We start from the raw sequence: 15,775 nt of genomic DNA, 5'->3' as shown, positions 1-15,775 counted from the left end.
CCCCGCCTCCCCCCGCCCTGCTCAGAATTTTATCTATATGACAGTGACCTCAAGCTTGTAAATACACTGCAATAGGAGACATGAGAACACATAAGAAGTTTCCATTCTGAGCAACTTAATTCCCCTTCAAGTGTCAAAAATGCCAGGTTTTCAGGAAAGTACTACCCTGTCAAGGGTCTTTAGCAGAGTCACTCCTAAGCTTATTAGATCCAAAGGGCCCTTGTAAAACACATCCTCAGAAAACCTCTAGATTACAAACTGAGTTCAGGACATAAAAACTGCTGCAAACTGGGCTGTGCAGTTTCAGGCTTGCCCATACTAGTTAAGAAAAAGATGTGTTTTGCTAGGATTTGGTGGGACCGGAGCACCCTGGAAACTGCTTAGTTTGGGGAGAATTACTAACAGCTATTAGTGTAAAAGCAAAGACTTAAAAAGTAACTTAGTTACTTCAAAAACAGTAGGTTTAACTTCAGTACCACATCTTGCAAACATCAGCTTTGGCATGATCCATTAGTTTCTTACGGTTGAACGTTTGGTCCAGGAAAAGGCAGTGACTATTGTCTTTGCTGCTAAAAAACTTATCACTACACACATTTCAACTACTGGTTTGACGCACAGCAACATATAGCTTGAATGGCTCAAATCAGCAGAACTATTGAAAATAGATTGATTTTAAATGCTTTCAAATGACAAACATACTATCAGTCTGGGAGACTGACATAGCTAATTTAAATGTACATTTAGCAACAGAGCAAAGAGATGACAGGGCATCGGGCATGCAACTTTTCTATTTCAATGCAAACAAGGTGGCAGAGCTGTGATGTTATATTAATGAAGCAAAATGTTATACAGAGTATTCACATTCCATACCCTCTCTACAATACATTCACAGCTTGTAATCTGACTGCAAAACTTATGCACGTGAGACACACACATTACAACTAGATAGCCAAACTCTAATTGCACATTAAAATGAGAAACAGTTTATAACCAGAACCTCTTTGAAATCTGGGGGGTTAAAAAGGTTGGAGGCCCCAGTTCTTCAAACCACATGAAACACACTGAATACAACAGGACCTACACAGTGCACAAAACTCTGCACATGCTTGGGTCAGAAAAACCATTCCAGGAAGAGGCTGCATGAACTCGAAGAGGTTGTTCATGTTAACAGTAGACAGTAGGAAAGGTAGGAAAAAGAGACTGAAGTTGAAGGAGAACTTCATGTGGTTGAAGGGGCGCCACGTATGTCAGGACACAGGGCAAGCGGTTTGAAAGCATTTACTGGGTCTTGCAGGTGAAGACACAGATCATGGATCTGATGTGACGGAGACAGTATGTTGATAAAGTGTCATGGAGTGAGTTGGCCATGGTAACTGTTACTCACATAAGCTGCAAACCACCTGAGGTTACTTGAATCACATGAAGCAAATGAAGAAAGTACATGTCCTTATGCAGAATGACAGAATCTGTTCAAAGCAGAATAAACTGATAATGTAGGACTACTGGGGCTATAGTTACTACAGCTGCTCCAAAAAAGACTGTTTAGATAATGTGAAAGTGTGAACACTACACCTTTCTGTAAGGTCTGAAGAATCAGACATCCAGAAGGTGTACACTTAATATGGCAGTTTCAATGACTGCATAATCTGTAGCCCTATGAAGAGCAAACGTATTGAACAAACCAAATCAGCAATACGGTTTTTAAAAAAAGCACTCTCCCTGTTTGTCTTCAATATGCAGATGTAAAGAGGATATTACTGCATGCTAAAGAACAACTGCAACAGCCTCCTCAGCAAGCTACAACTTAGAGCCAATTTTTTGCTCTTTATGGGGAAAGGTTTAAATTGATCACCTTTTCTGCTTACTACTTGCAGACTGCAGCAGAGGTGCACTTTACTCTTTCTGCATGTATCCCTACCAAAATGTATGAATGTGTAGTATCAAGGGTATCATAACACTGAAAACGTGTAACTACTTAAAACTTCCAATCCAAAAAAAGGAACAGTGACGCTATGGCTGAGATAACCCAGTCCTGCAGTTTAAATTGGACTTTGTGTCATTGCTGACTATCAGAATTTTACACTGCCTAACTTCACTAACTTTCTGATGGAGTATCAGTTTGGAAGTTTGAAAATTCCCATCTTTTCCATGAGATATTCACTGCAGGACATGAGAAGATTATCACAAAAAAAATTGATTTTGCGATCTGCTTCAAAACCTGCCAAGTCTGATACCACCAGTGTGGCTCCTGTTGAAGCTGTAAATTTAGTCCCACTGGAATCATGAGGGAGATCTTCTCCCAAGGCTGCTGCACTCTTCATTAAGGTCTGACATGGTTTCAAAAGATGATGAAAAGTTCTTTTCCTATAGTCTTTCACATGCTGCTGGGATGTTTACAGTTACTTGAAACAGAGAAGTTTAATAGTGTTTGTTAAAAAAATAAATTGGCAATCATTGGCACAGATGGTAACAAACGCTGAGGAAAATAACCAAAGCAATTTAACTGTGGGTGTGGGAAATAAAACCCAAGAATTTCATTAATGCTACGATGATGGCAAATTGGGCCTGAGGCATCCGGCTGAGACACTGCTCAGTGTCAAACATCAGTGCTGTTAGGAAAATGTATTTGACAGAATTTAGATGCAAGTGCAATGATCAAAAGCCAGAGATGGAAAAAAAAATACAGGAATAATAATTCCAGTTCTTCACTAACATATAGTTAATTTTCAGAGGTCAAAAGATCATTTTTAGCATTGGTTCCAAATGCAAGCATTTTAAGTGTGGAGTTATCAGGGCAGTGGTTTGAACTTGTCCAAAACACAGCAAGACAAAAAAAAAAAAACCAAACCAAAACACACCAGAATAATTATTAGGGAAAACATTAGCACAGTAATAAGAAGAAGTAAATGTCCTGTAAAGCCTGAAGTGTAAATGAAGGCTTTCTGGAAACTGGTTCAGTGCCCTCATCAGTTTGATAGTAGGAAAAAACCTGTTGTTTTGAACTTTTTTCCCACATTTATCGCTTGTACATGTTTTAAGAAATATTCTAAAGAACAAAGTGGATTTTGCAGTATTCAGAGAATGGGATCCGACCTCCTGTGCATCCTCCAAGACCAAGAATCTCTGGTGTCTGAAAAAGACTGATTCTAATAGAAAGAATAGAAACAAATAGGCTTGATCTCAGTCAGGTCCAGGACAAAGCTCCAGTGAGAGCAGACTCACATGCTTTTTACATATCTGCACGCCACACATGAATAAAACCCTGCTCCAGAGAGATGATTGCAAAAACTCCCTTTTAGGCCTAAGCTGCTGCTTTTTGAAAGAATGATATTCAGTGTCATCATTTGCAAATCCAGGAAAGTTCTCTCTCATTTAGGAGCAATGTAAGAACAACCCTCATTTAAGTATGTGTAGCATTTCATAGCTTAAAAATAGAGAGAGCAAACTCTTTTACACACTTTGCAAAAGAACATATCCATAAAGTTCCTTGACAGCTATGGTAAGGTTATTCTGATTTTAACAGGTAGGTAACAAGTCCAAAGCCTACAAGAAAATGCAACAATTGTCATCTAACATACAAAGGAATCAAGTGACAGGGGGAAAAGCAAAAATTTGACACTGATGGGGAACATCTGTCTACCAGGCAGCATGGACAGCAATGTCACAAACTGAGATGGACCAAAGATACACGCCAGAACTTAGCAAAACAACTACAAAAAGAGTTTTCAAGAAAGATCTTTCTCTGAAGACAGTGTGCATGAGGCATACACAAGAAAAAATGAAGATTAATTGCTTCTCAAAACACTGGAATAGCATAATGGTTTAACAGAGGGAAAATCTGACTTACAGCAGATTAATAACTTTTAAGCAATTTTAAATTAAAAATCATACATAAATTGTCACCCTCCCTAATGTTTTGAGCTGGTTTCTTAAATATTATGATTTATAACTGATGTAATCATTGTTAGTTTTCCACATCTGCTTAATGTAGTTGAATGGCTTAGAGTACTGGAAATATGATGTATGTGTCATATGTAGAACAGAATATTGCCATGTCCAACAGTAAGAAAAGGGACATTCTTAAACAAAAGTTGAGAAAATTTACCAGTTCCTCTGCATCCAACCAGAGCTATACACTACCACAACTCCTGCTTGCTATACATTTAATATCTGTGATCTGTCTTCTTCAAGACAGAATTTCACAAGTACAGAACACAACATAATTCATGCTATACTTCAGTGTTTTATGTAAAGTTATAATCTTACAAAAAACCCGTACATCAAAAGGTATTTGTAGGCATGTATGAACATTTCAGTGGAAATGTGAACATAGTGGAAAATTATTGTAGAATTAAAGGAAGCAGCCTATCAACATCCATCTATTAAACAAATACAGATATGCTCTGGGAAGACTGCAGACACCCTGGCAAATCATGGCCCGTAACAGCTACAAGCTTTTACAGTGCCCCTGCTGCCTGCACACTTGGAAGCCAAGGGCTGTCACTGTTCCTTTGCCCCACAGGCAAGGAAAGGGACTTCCCCAGCAAACATCCTCCAGCAAAATGACTTTTCCATCCTTCCCCATCCATGCATGCAGATTCATCCATTGCAATGACAGCAAGACAAAAATCACCCTCTCACATGGAAACTGAGTCTCTTCCTCTCAGATACGTAGGTCTGAAGCCACACAGGAATTTATAGATCAGAACTAGCACTCTCATTCTTTTCCCTGCTTTGGTGTCCAGTGTAGCACAGTTCAAATAATAGGGTTTCCAATATCAAAGTGTCAAAAAAGTATCTAAGTGCTTTAAAATGGTACCATTAGCTCCAAACACCATTAAGAACAGAAGAGTTACCTTTCCTTCCCCACCTTAAACGCTAGCCCATGCCTCTCCCACCCCTCCTCCTGCTGTTCCTCAGGAAATATTTTCAGTGTGGTTACAACATGTGTGATCTGCCTGTGCACAGGCGGCCATAAATCCATATTACCAAATGTTTATCTGAGCTTTTGAACATCTTGGAGAGCGTGGTATCAGTATCCCACAAACCTCAGGGTATACCAGTGCAGGAGAGGGAGCTAGCCAGATACCATGTTGTTACAAAGAACATTTTGATCTGGGGATGTAATGAGAAGCAGAATTGCAGGAAGGTTTCCTCGGTGGCAGCTCCAGCGCGTAGGTGCAGGTGCACTGCCTAGACAGAGTGCTGAAACAACGCATTTCTGGCATAGCGAGGACTCCAGCTTGGCTCAACACGCGCAGCTTTCACATCCAAACCTTGTTACTAGATCAGCCTGGAATGTCATTCTAAACCCATAGTCTCCAGGCATTAATCAAGAAAGGGGGCCGGCAGGAGGGGGGATAGCCTATTTAAAACTCATAGCAGAGTTAAAACATACCCTCCAAAAGTGCCCTATCAGTGAAAGGAATTAAGTCACTTTCCTAGCTTGTGGTCATTTTCAGAGACATAATAAAAATAACCTGTGGGACTCATAGAGTACCTGCAGTTAAGTTGTCATCACATGCAGATGTATGGTATCTTTACTATTGCAGTGCATTACATTATTTCCTTAAATTGGTCTCATACTTCAGCCCCTGGAAAAGCACCAGAAGAATTTACTGGGGCTGTGAGACTTGGATTGCATGGAACAAGCCCCACTGGGCTCACTTGGAAAAGCATGGGAACTCCCTGCCACTCAACCACTAAGCCTGGGATAAAAGGGAAAATGAAAAGCTCCAAGAGTCACGCTGAGCAGTCACCACAACCCAAGCTACAAGCTCTGCAAGCAGGGAGGGCTGCTCCTACACTGCCAAAATGACACCGTGGCACCTCTGAGTGAGAGCTGTGTCACTGCCGCTGTCACAGCACAGCTCAGCATCAGAGAGCATGCAATGGGGCTTTGACCGTGAGACATTCTTGTTTCCATGAAACACACAGACACAAAGAACTGTTATGAGGCTTCCCAGAGGAATGTCTAATTTGTGAGCTCTCCGTAAGTATCTGTGAGCAAAAAGGGAAAAGGAGGCAGGGAGAATTAAGGAAATTCAGACACCAAGTAAACGGAAAAGATTTAAAACAAAACTAAAGACAGGGAAAACAAAGTCATACACTTACTTCATGGGGGAAGAGAAGGGAGGTGTATGTTGGATGACAGAAAAAAAAGATGTCAAAAAGGACATGACACACTTAACATTTACAGTATTTTACATCTGAGACACATTACTCCTCCTTGGCACACCCCCTCCTGTTGGCATTAAGCAAGCTGCCCTGTCTTGAAATAGATGAGGCTGAAACACAACCCTCAGGGCTTTCTCCTGCAGGCTTACTGACTCACGAACCAGACCTCCATCTGCTCTCCATAAGCATGGGTGCCTTCAGGATATTTTGAAAATAACTATTATGTATCATATAAAGATTTTCACAAACGTAAATATGAACTCTCTAGTGCAAACAAAAAAAGATTGTCTCACAGCCCCCTTTTTTTAAGTATTCAAGAGAAGTACAGAGAAATATATTATTTATCCACACAGATCTCTGCTAGAGTCCAGGACTTTGGGGGTTTTTACCTTCCTAATACCCCCCAAGCAATGCAGATTTAAAACTTGTAAGTACTGTGATACAATGGCATGAAGAAGTGACACAGTCAGTGTACACTGCTTATAAAGCATGTGTTCCTTTTCAATAATCATTGTAGAAGCAAACTGAAAATTACTGCAATTACACTAACTTGGTTTTGATGAAGTATCTTTGACATGACCATTGCTGCCAGAAAAGAAGACCCTAATAAGATGCTGTATGGATTTTTACGTACTTACTTCTCACTGATGTGATTTAAGGATAAGCAGTGAAATGATTTTAGAAGCAGAAGACAATTCCATACAAAGAAAGTTTAACTGGCATCACACAGGAGAAAAGACAAGTACCTGGCATTACAATAATCCAAAAATAAGGGAAAACAAAGTGATACGGAACAAGAACTTTTAACTGGAAATACTTCTTTGTACACAATCAAATTACTTGCAGACCTCTGCTGCAGCACAGGAGATAAGTAGATTCAGTTCGGGGTACTGAGGAATTTTTCAACCAAATGTTTATTTCAAGACCCTGATTGCTCAGACCTCACCGAGGATGTGGGAAATCCAGTTGCATATCCATTCTTCATTGGATCTTTAATTATTGACATAGTTCAGACAGGAAAGCTTGAAAAATACAGCCACAAAAGCCAACAATCGCTGAGTTATTCTGAGCTCATTAGGGGTTGTTCCTCTGTCTCCTGCTGCTCCTTTCCCTCTCTCTTCTCCCACCGCCCCCTAAACACTTTAACGATACTAGGTCTTTTCCAAATAATAGCTTTAGAAGTTTATGGACAGTTTTTCTAAGGAGTTAAAACAGATCCCTCAACAGGTCCCTCCCTCTGTATTAATTCTGCTTCCTGGAAGTTATTTGCCAGGAAACCACCTCTGGTCTCTTAGGCCAGGCACAGATAGGGGTTATCTATCACAGGGCTCAGGGCTTCACCCTGCAAAGCATTAGGGAGAAATTCTGTTTATGGCAAGAGACAGTGATTCTCCAGTTAAACCTTAACATTATCTGCCAGAAACGCACAGCTTTACCTACAGCAGCTGGCAATCAAAGCAATACCATTACTTATCAATGCAGTGAAGGAGAATTTTGCCATCATTTTCACTAGGATATAGCTGGCAAGCAAAGAAAGTGCTAGTTATTCCATACAACCATCCATTAAAAAATCTGGACATACCGACTTCAGCCACAGCTATTTCCTGGTCTAACTAGAAGGAAAAAGTGGTTTCCCAGACACCCATGTGTGGCAGAAATCACATGCTGCCTCAGGATCACCACACAGTGCTCTGGCTGATGTTTACATGTCTGGACAACAAACCAAAAGCACAAAGTTTCCAGAAAAGTACTTGCAAAACTGCAGCTTCATTATGAACATCCCTTTGATGTCCATTACTAATGGACAGCACTAAGATCAGCCATCACAACGCAAACCAAAGCTACGCTTGCATAGTCAGAGCAGATGCATTCAGCCTATGCTGTGCTGGCCAGGCCTGATGCCCCAGATGGGTAACATGATGCGCTTGGCTCTGTAGTGCCTCAATGACTCTCCCTCCACACTTTACACACTCATTCTTTCTGACACAGGCTTTAAGTAAACAATGCAACTAATCATGGTGAACCGCATTTTAACTTATGTGCTTCTTAACATTTCAAGTGCAAACACACTCAGTAATTAAAGCCCCGATCTGGGGTCCTTATTCTGTTTTCTTGCTTGGAAAAGCATGTAAATACATGCTTTAAGTGTTTCTCTAAATATGAAAGCAGTTATGTGAATGTCTTCTTAGGTCTCTTATTTAGGACCTCACTCATTAGCTGTTACTGATTCTAATATTATTAGTTACACTGCAACCACACCAGGAAGCCTATTCTGGTGGGCACCTTAAAGGGGCTTTTAAAATTGCTGTTTGAGAGGGTTAGGCACATTATCCACACATGAGACATGGCTGGGTTTGTGGCACATTGACTGGCAGATCTTATGCAAACAATAGGATGATTTAGAGGAACTTGATAAAAACCAGCCTGACAGAACCAGCACATATCTATTGTCAGCATTGCAAAGATTAATTCAGTATCATTTCTGGTCCACATTAAGAGAGAACTAGGGCTGGTGGGAAGATACGTGGCTGTCTGGTGAGACAAGATATATAAGACTTGAAGTACTGCAAAATCATTCCCTTTATTTTCAGGGAATTGGTAAGAGGAGAAAGAGCTATCATGTTTAGGCCCAATTGCCATATGCATGTGTCTGTGCATCATAACACTGTCTTCACATGTAAACAGCCATGAATCAATTCTGATCTCAAATTGCACACAGAAGCTTCAACCCAAATGACATTCCAAAGAAGCGCTTGGCCAATTTCTGTTTTCTGAGAGTTTTTTCCTACTGTTCTGCTCTTTCTGGTGGTTGTATGAATGCATTGACAAGGAGAGTAAGAGAGCCTTGCCCCTACGTTACAATTTTTTCTCTCCCAAGATTTTAGCGATTTGTAGTTTCCATTTCCCTATTTCAAATGTGTACAGTGTTTGTTCAAAGCTTCAAAAAGCCAATCCTTCCTCTTAAGAGACTTTATCTTTCTTACGAGATTGAAGTTTGAATTGAAAAAAGGAAAGAAATTGAAAGTGAAAAGTAGTATTTGCTGTATTTAAATATGAGCCAGATGTGGAAGTATACTTATCCAAATTAAACATTTACTGAGTTGGAAGCAATGGAATTTTTTTCTCACACATGCAAACATCAAGTCTGAATGTACTCTCCTTTCACCTACACATCTATCTGCCACTTGCTCTCAATTGCCATGCATACCTAAGTGGTGGTTAAGAACTACCTCCCTGGACTTCCGCACTGCCACTCCTCCTGTCGGCATAATGGCATCACTTCACCTCCAAAAGATCTGAAGACTGACAAAAAATCTGGGATGCTGAATGTGACATAGCGACATGCATAAATAGGAAACTAATGGGTGACAGACTAAGCCGTTCCTACTGCATATGCTACTATATAATACTACTGAAAGCAACAATAGTGCAGGTACTGAAAATCTTCAAAAATCAGGCCATGCTACCTGTGAGTTAGGACCCTAAGTCTCATATATTATGAATACCATTATATAAGGAAAGGACTCTGGGAGTCACAGTTAAACAGTGAGAACAACATTTTTTTCCCCCATTATGGCTAGAGAGGGCTCCGGCCAACATGTCTGGCGTGACACCAGCCTTCACTGGCTTCATTCTCATCCAGGCTCCCTAGTTTCACACCCTTTGTCACCCATTTCCTCAAAGTCTCAAAAGCAACTGGTTTGTTATTATTGGGATATTGGTCAACAAACACTGAACACAGTTGTAACCAAAGACCCAGACGGTTTTGTAAACATTAAGTATGATGACAACCAACTCAAAAACCATGTATCTACTTTTTGTGAACTATAAGCCAAAGTATTGCCCATGTCAAACTGTTTGAAACCAGTATCTCTTTTCAAAAGATACAATGAAATTTACTCTTTCACAGCAAAGTCCTTACAAAATTGTGAGGTTGAAAGGAATTTTTTTACCTTAACCCTAAATTCTTTGAACTGTAATATTACTAGCATTATGGGAATTAGGGGGTGGAGTCTGTCCAATCTTCTCCAAGATTGGAGATTGCACATTTTGGAATCTCAGGATGTTTTTACCTTTTTCATGAAATTAAGTTTGGACTTAACTCATGGTCTATATCCGTAGCATCTGATCATTCAGATCAGCTTCTGATTTGCAGGATTCCAAACTACTGAGAAGCTGACTTGCCTTGTGTCAGCTGGAGTAGCTGGAGGCTGAATTGCCAAACAGATGATGAACAGGGTCCGCAGATGTACACCAAGAGTGAGTTTCCAAAGGGTTTCCCTTTCAGAGCCAACTGAAGTAAACACACCGCCAGGGCAGCTGGAGAAATGGCTAACTGTGAATCTTTTGACACAAGGACAACCTCTTTTATATATGCAAAAAGACCCCTCCCGATCAACAAAACAGAAAACACTAAACCAAACACAGCCTGTTTTCCTCTAACACCCATTCAACATCCTGCTCTCTGAAGGCTGGAAGGAAATCCACAGTAACACACATCACCAAGTACATGCTCATGCTGCCCGTTACAGGTGACTTTCTCCTACCTCTAGCTGCTGTAATCAATTTACAGGCAGCCACAGAGCATGCCCTGGCTGGGGAGAAATGGTTTCCAGAGGCTTCAGGCTGCATTCTGGGATTACCACAACCCCTGCATGTGGGTCACTGCTGCCTCGCTGCTCCTGGGGCGCAGCTGGGGTGCAGCTGGAATTTGGTTCAGCTCCCACAGCCTGCTCCTTGAGGGAGGAGGCGTTCTCTGCACATCTTCTTCCTGGCACAGTAGGACTGCCTGTGCCACTGAGTGTGAAAATGCAACTGCTTCTTTCTCAGCTCTCCCATGGATAAGCAAGGTAGAGAAGTTCTCTTCTGTAAATTGCTCTCAAATCTGCAGGGTACAGGGTACAGCAGGGAAGGGAGAAGTTGCCTCATGCCCCACACTTAGGAACATATTGCTGGCCTACAGGTCTTTACAGATTAACAGATGGTATCTTAGAATATACCTGACAATAAAACGGGAGGGAATTCCAACCCCAGTTAATGAATGACTGCCAAATGCTGCACCCACTTGCAGCCACAACAGACCACAGTTGAACTATAAGAGGAGAAGGGCAGAAGTTGATAGGATTGTTCTTGCCAACAGCAAAGAACAACATGCCATATCTGAAAGTACCTGTGTGTCATGATGCACTTCTATCACAGACGAGGTGCATCACCACAAAGCCCTGAATGTTGGACCTCCCATGCTCAAACTGACACATGCTGGGGCCGAAACCAAATGAGTTTCACTGCTGATGAGATAAGTAAATGATTTCAGACCATTAGTTCGGCGGAAAATCTGGGACCTGTGTTCTACAGTAAATGGCTCCTTTTCCTTAGAAAAGAATGCGCACACTAGTAAGAAGAAATGAAAACACTGCAACTACAAGCCAAGTGTGAGAATAAAACACCACAGTGTACAGTATCAAAAATACCGTATCTAGCAGGCTGCCACAGAAAACTAATGAAAAATCAGGGCAGGAATTCACACAAAATTGAAACAGTACAATTCTACTGCAAAACGTTCACTTCATCTTCCTTCGCTAGGAGGTGAGGACCTCAAAGTACAGCTGATCAGACAGAAGGCAGCTCAAACTTTGTCTTTTGCTATGCAGAGATCTTTTTTGGTATGGTTCCATAGAGTAAACATTCTCCATTTTCTTTGAACAAATTGTATTACACTTGTTTCTCATCAGATTACATAAATTAGCTGAGAGGGAATGGATTCAATTACAGTCCAGATTCCAGACCTCTTTAAGAACTGACTGCCTAACACATTCCTTTCATTTAATAAACTGGAACCAAATGAGGATTATATCATATAAATAATACTCCCTCGATAGGGCAATGCAATAAAATGGCAAAAATACTCAGAGGAACCACATAGATCAAATACAAGAGCCTCTGATACTACCCACCGGATTTAAAGTATGAATATCACATAAACTTCATTGTTCAATATTTTTACTTTGTATTGTGAACAAGAATCTGATACAGAGAGTACTTCAGACCAAATTTAATATCTTCTGACAGCCTCAAACAGCTAAGGAAAAAATGTGTTGCAGCAAAGTATGGATTTCTATACTTAAAAGATAATATCATAGCTCTGCACAAGATACTAACCTCTCCTGCAAAATCCAAGATTTACAATCTCCCAAGTGACTAAGAGTAAGTATGACCAAAAGCAAGGGCTTCACAAAGCTCTGAGTGAAGCAATTTCCCAAACTGACTTTCTCATTAAGGTGGCAGCATTTTGGAACAATTTAGACTGAAATAATTACTTCTAGGAACAACCACTTTTGACAGAAACACTCACCCAGTCTTTCAGCCTGAAAAGTAAACATGCTGTCTATAGTTGGACATTTTTATACCTGAAAAAATGCATAAGTATCCAGGGGATAAAAAAGTGTTGAAAAGATTTAGATTCAGAGCTTGACAAGGGATTCAAAGCTGAAGTCACAAAATCATTCATACAGTCAGATTATCCCCATTCACAAACAGCACTCTTGACACATTTTGAAGAAGCTGGGCAGAAAGCAAAGAGGCAGAGGAGTAAGACTACCAAGATGAGAGAGAACTATTAAACGTAAACTTACCTGTAAAATAATTCTTTTTAAATTACTAAAGAATGGCTGAAAACAGTTTTGATGACAGCCTATGTAATTACAACTTGTTTAATCCTAAAGCTGTATTTAACCTGGCATGCAACTACAGATACAAGATCCACCAGGTGAAGTTCAAATTTAAAACTCAACAGGATGTTTTTATCTACTCAGTAAAAAGGTTTTCAGGGGACAGGGGAAGTTCTCTGCCAACAAGAATCTTTAGATCAGTACAGTACTAGCCAAGCCTTTCTTCTGGGGCTTCTTCATACCTGTCCTCCAACTGTCCAATAACATGGCAGGCATGGTGGGAATGAAACGTGCTGCTCTGAAGACACCTAACTGATACAAAATGGTGTGCTTGACAACTCCAGTGGACCACGTGCCATGGTTCCAGGCAGCAGCTAAGCCCCACACAGCAACTCGCTTATTCCCCCACTGCTGTGGGATGAGGGAGAGAATCAGTAAAAGTAAGAAAACTCATCCATTGACATAAAGACAGTTTAACAGGTAAAGCAAAACCCATCCACCCAAGTGAAACAAAACAAGGAATTAATTCACCATTTCCCTTGGACAGGGAGTTGTTCAACCATCTCCAGGAAAGCAGGGCTCCATCATGTGTAATGGTTACTTGGGAAGACAAACACCATTACTCCAAACGTCACCCCCTTCCTCCTTTTTCCTCCAGCTTTATATGCTGAGCATGTTGTCATATAGTATGGGATATCCCTTGTATCAGTTTGGATCAGCTGTCCCAGCTGTGTGTCCCCTCCCAACTTCCTATGCACCCCCAACCTACTTGCTGGTGGGGTGGGGTGGGGTGAGGAGCAGAAAAGGCCTTGACGCTGTGCAAGCACTGTTCAGTGATAACAATAGCATCACTCCGTTATCAGCACTCCTTTCAGCACAAATCCAACACACTGCACCATATCAGCTACTATGAAGAAAATTAACTCTATACCGGACAAAACCAGCACACCATGAGATACATAAATGCAGTTAGATTTTCTGTGGCATGATAGGGCTTTTACAAACAGCCAGTTTGTACACATGATGCATCAAGAACCACATCATTAAACCATAAAATGAAGGCTTTTTCTTTAGCCAGTGTAGAATGTACTAAGACTTCATTATATGTAGGTATAGTTATATATATTTATATATCTGTATACAAATCTCATTAACTACAGCACACACATTCATACCTATATATAAAGAAAACAAACTAGCCTTCCTGGCATTGAATATGCTTTATCTTAACTCCCCTTTATGTTCAGCTGGAAAGTTCAAATGCACTTCTGCATATTTTACATCCTAGTTATAAAAACCCATATATATGCTCTATCTCCACCACAATTTTTTATTTTTATTTTTAACAAAGATGTTAAATATCACCTGAAGCTATATTCAACCACTAGAAGGAATGAACACACTGAGCTATCCATGAAGTTTCCAGTGTACCCTAGTTTTGACACAAGGGAAGGATAAAGAGGTTGAAGTATATATTAAATGAAACTTTTTCAACTCAGAATAGCCAGGACTAAGCATAACTACTGGGATACAACTGTGACACTTCTTATTGAATATGACAGCAGTTATTTTAAAAGACTTACTTATGAGTATTAATAAAATCCTAATTGTAGCAAGGACATCATATGCAAACCAGACACAATTTTATATTCACTCCTGTTCTTAATTCAGTCATAAATAGCAACTGCCTGTTCATCCCTGTGATTTAAAAGCATAAAATCAAGATTTTTGCTTCCTATCACAGGTAGAGCTGAGATTTCAGTATCTCTGCCTCATTACTGACATCTGCTGTCCTGAGAACGAAGAACACAAAACCTTCACTGGCCCACTTGTGCCCTCCAACACTCATTCCTGCTTTCTCCCTCTGTAACACATACCAGACTTTGAACTGTATTTGCAGCAATTTGCATTACAGAAAACTGTTCTCAGAAAACAGAGAAAATGCATTAACTCATTTGTACTGGACACTTTTTCACCAGGACACAGTAACTACACATGACATTGCAGCCAGTTGTTGACAGCTCTTACCTTCTAACATGTGGGAAGAGAAGACTTCCATAATGATTCACAACGCCAGCCCACTGACATTTTTACCATCTCTTCCCCATATCCAACAGCACCTGCCTGCCATATCACACACTGTTTCAGTTCTAAGCACGGTCCCAGGCCCCAGCCCCACGTCCCAAGCTTTGCTGCACCAAGTCTCTTCAACTTGTCTGTCACCAGCAGAAGTACACAAGACATCTGTCACACGTATATCTCTGGGCTCTCAGTCACAGGACATATTTTAAGGAAAACACATTCTTCAGTGAAAAAGCTCACTGATGATACCTCTTGTCAGTCACAGATAACACACCATCTTACTTGCCACCAGAAGACCTCTTCAGGCAGCCCACTTTCAAAGCAAAACATCATCCAGTGGACTCTGTGGAGAGCAGGCAAAGCTAGAGATGTTCTGGCAATTGCTGCCTGCAGCTATGTGGCCTGTGGCATCTCCAGAAGTGAGCTCTTACCGATCAAAGCATGTTGCTCTTTACAGACTCCTCATGGTAATGAGCAATGCAGACAGGTGAAGGTTGTAACGTCCTGGTTAAGTTTTATGCTCTGGACTAAATAAATCTGAGAGATACCCTTCTTAAAGTTGTTCTCCACAACTAATTCTGATGCATGATGTTTGCCTTTCAGTGAAAAACAGTCTTAAGCTATCTTTAGGATCAAAAACATTAAAATCTTTCTCTATATATTTCCTAAATGCAAATAAATGGAAAAAAAAGTCAGAATAAATACCTCAGATCAGTGTTCTGAGGGAGAATTCTTTTCTTTCCACTGAAGTAGACTTCAAAATCATCTGTTGTCAGTCTGTGTGCATAGTCGATATATGCAGATACCTCCTGGCGATGAGAATTTAGGTCACGAATGAAGATTATGGA

The 15,775-nt window shown here is 40.5% G+C and overlaps 2 protein-coding genes across 2 annotated transcripts in view; both read right to left on the bottom strand.

Moving 5' to 3' along the window:
* Positions 1 to 15,718, bottom strand: part of BMP3 (bone morphogenetic protein 3) — a 65,404-nt gene extending 49,686 nt beyond the window's left edge. Inside the window, exon 1 of the mRNA XM_026848048.1 lies at positions 15,633 to 15,718. The gene's annotated coding sequence lies outside the window, so the exon portion shown is untranslated. The remainder of the gene's footprint in view (positions 1 to 15,632) is intronic.
* Positions 1 to 15,775, bottom strand: part of CFAP299 (cilia and flagella associated protein 299) — a 213,353-nt gene that overhangs the window by 13,480 nt on the left and 184,098 nt on the right. Inside the window, exon 4 of the mRNA XM_026847915.1 lies at positions 15,633 to 15,775. Coding sequence (XP_026703716.1) covers positions 15,633 to 15,775 — 143 coding nt within the window. The remainder of the gene's footprint in view (positions 1 to 15,632) is intronic.

This window comes from Athene cunicularia (genome assembly GCF_003259725.1).
Source record: "Athene cunicularia isolate RWA chromosome 4 unlocalized genomic scaffold, athCun1 chr4_part2, whole genome shotgun sequence".
Taxonomy (NCBI): domain Eukaryota; kingdom Metazoa; phylum Chordata; class Aves; order Strigiformes; family Strigidae; genus Athene; species Athene cunicularia.
This window is presented reverse-complemented; position numbering and strand designations above follow the sequence as displayed.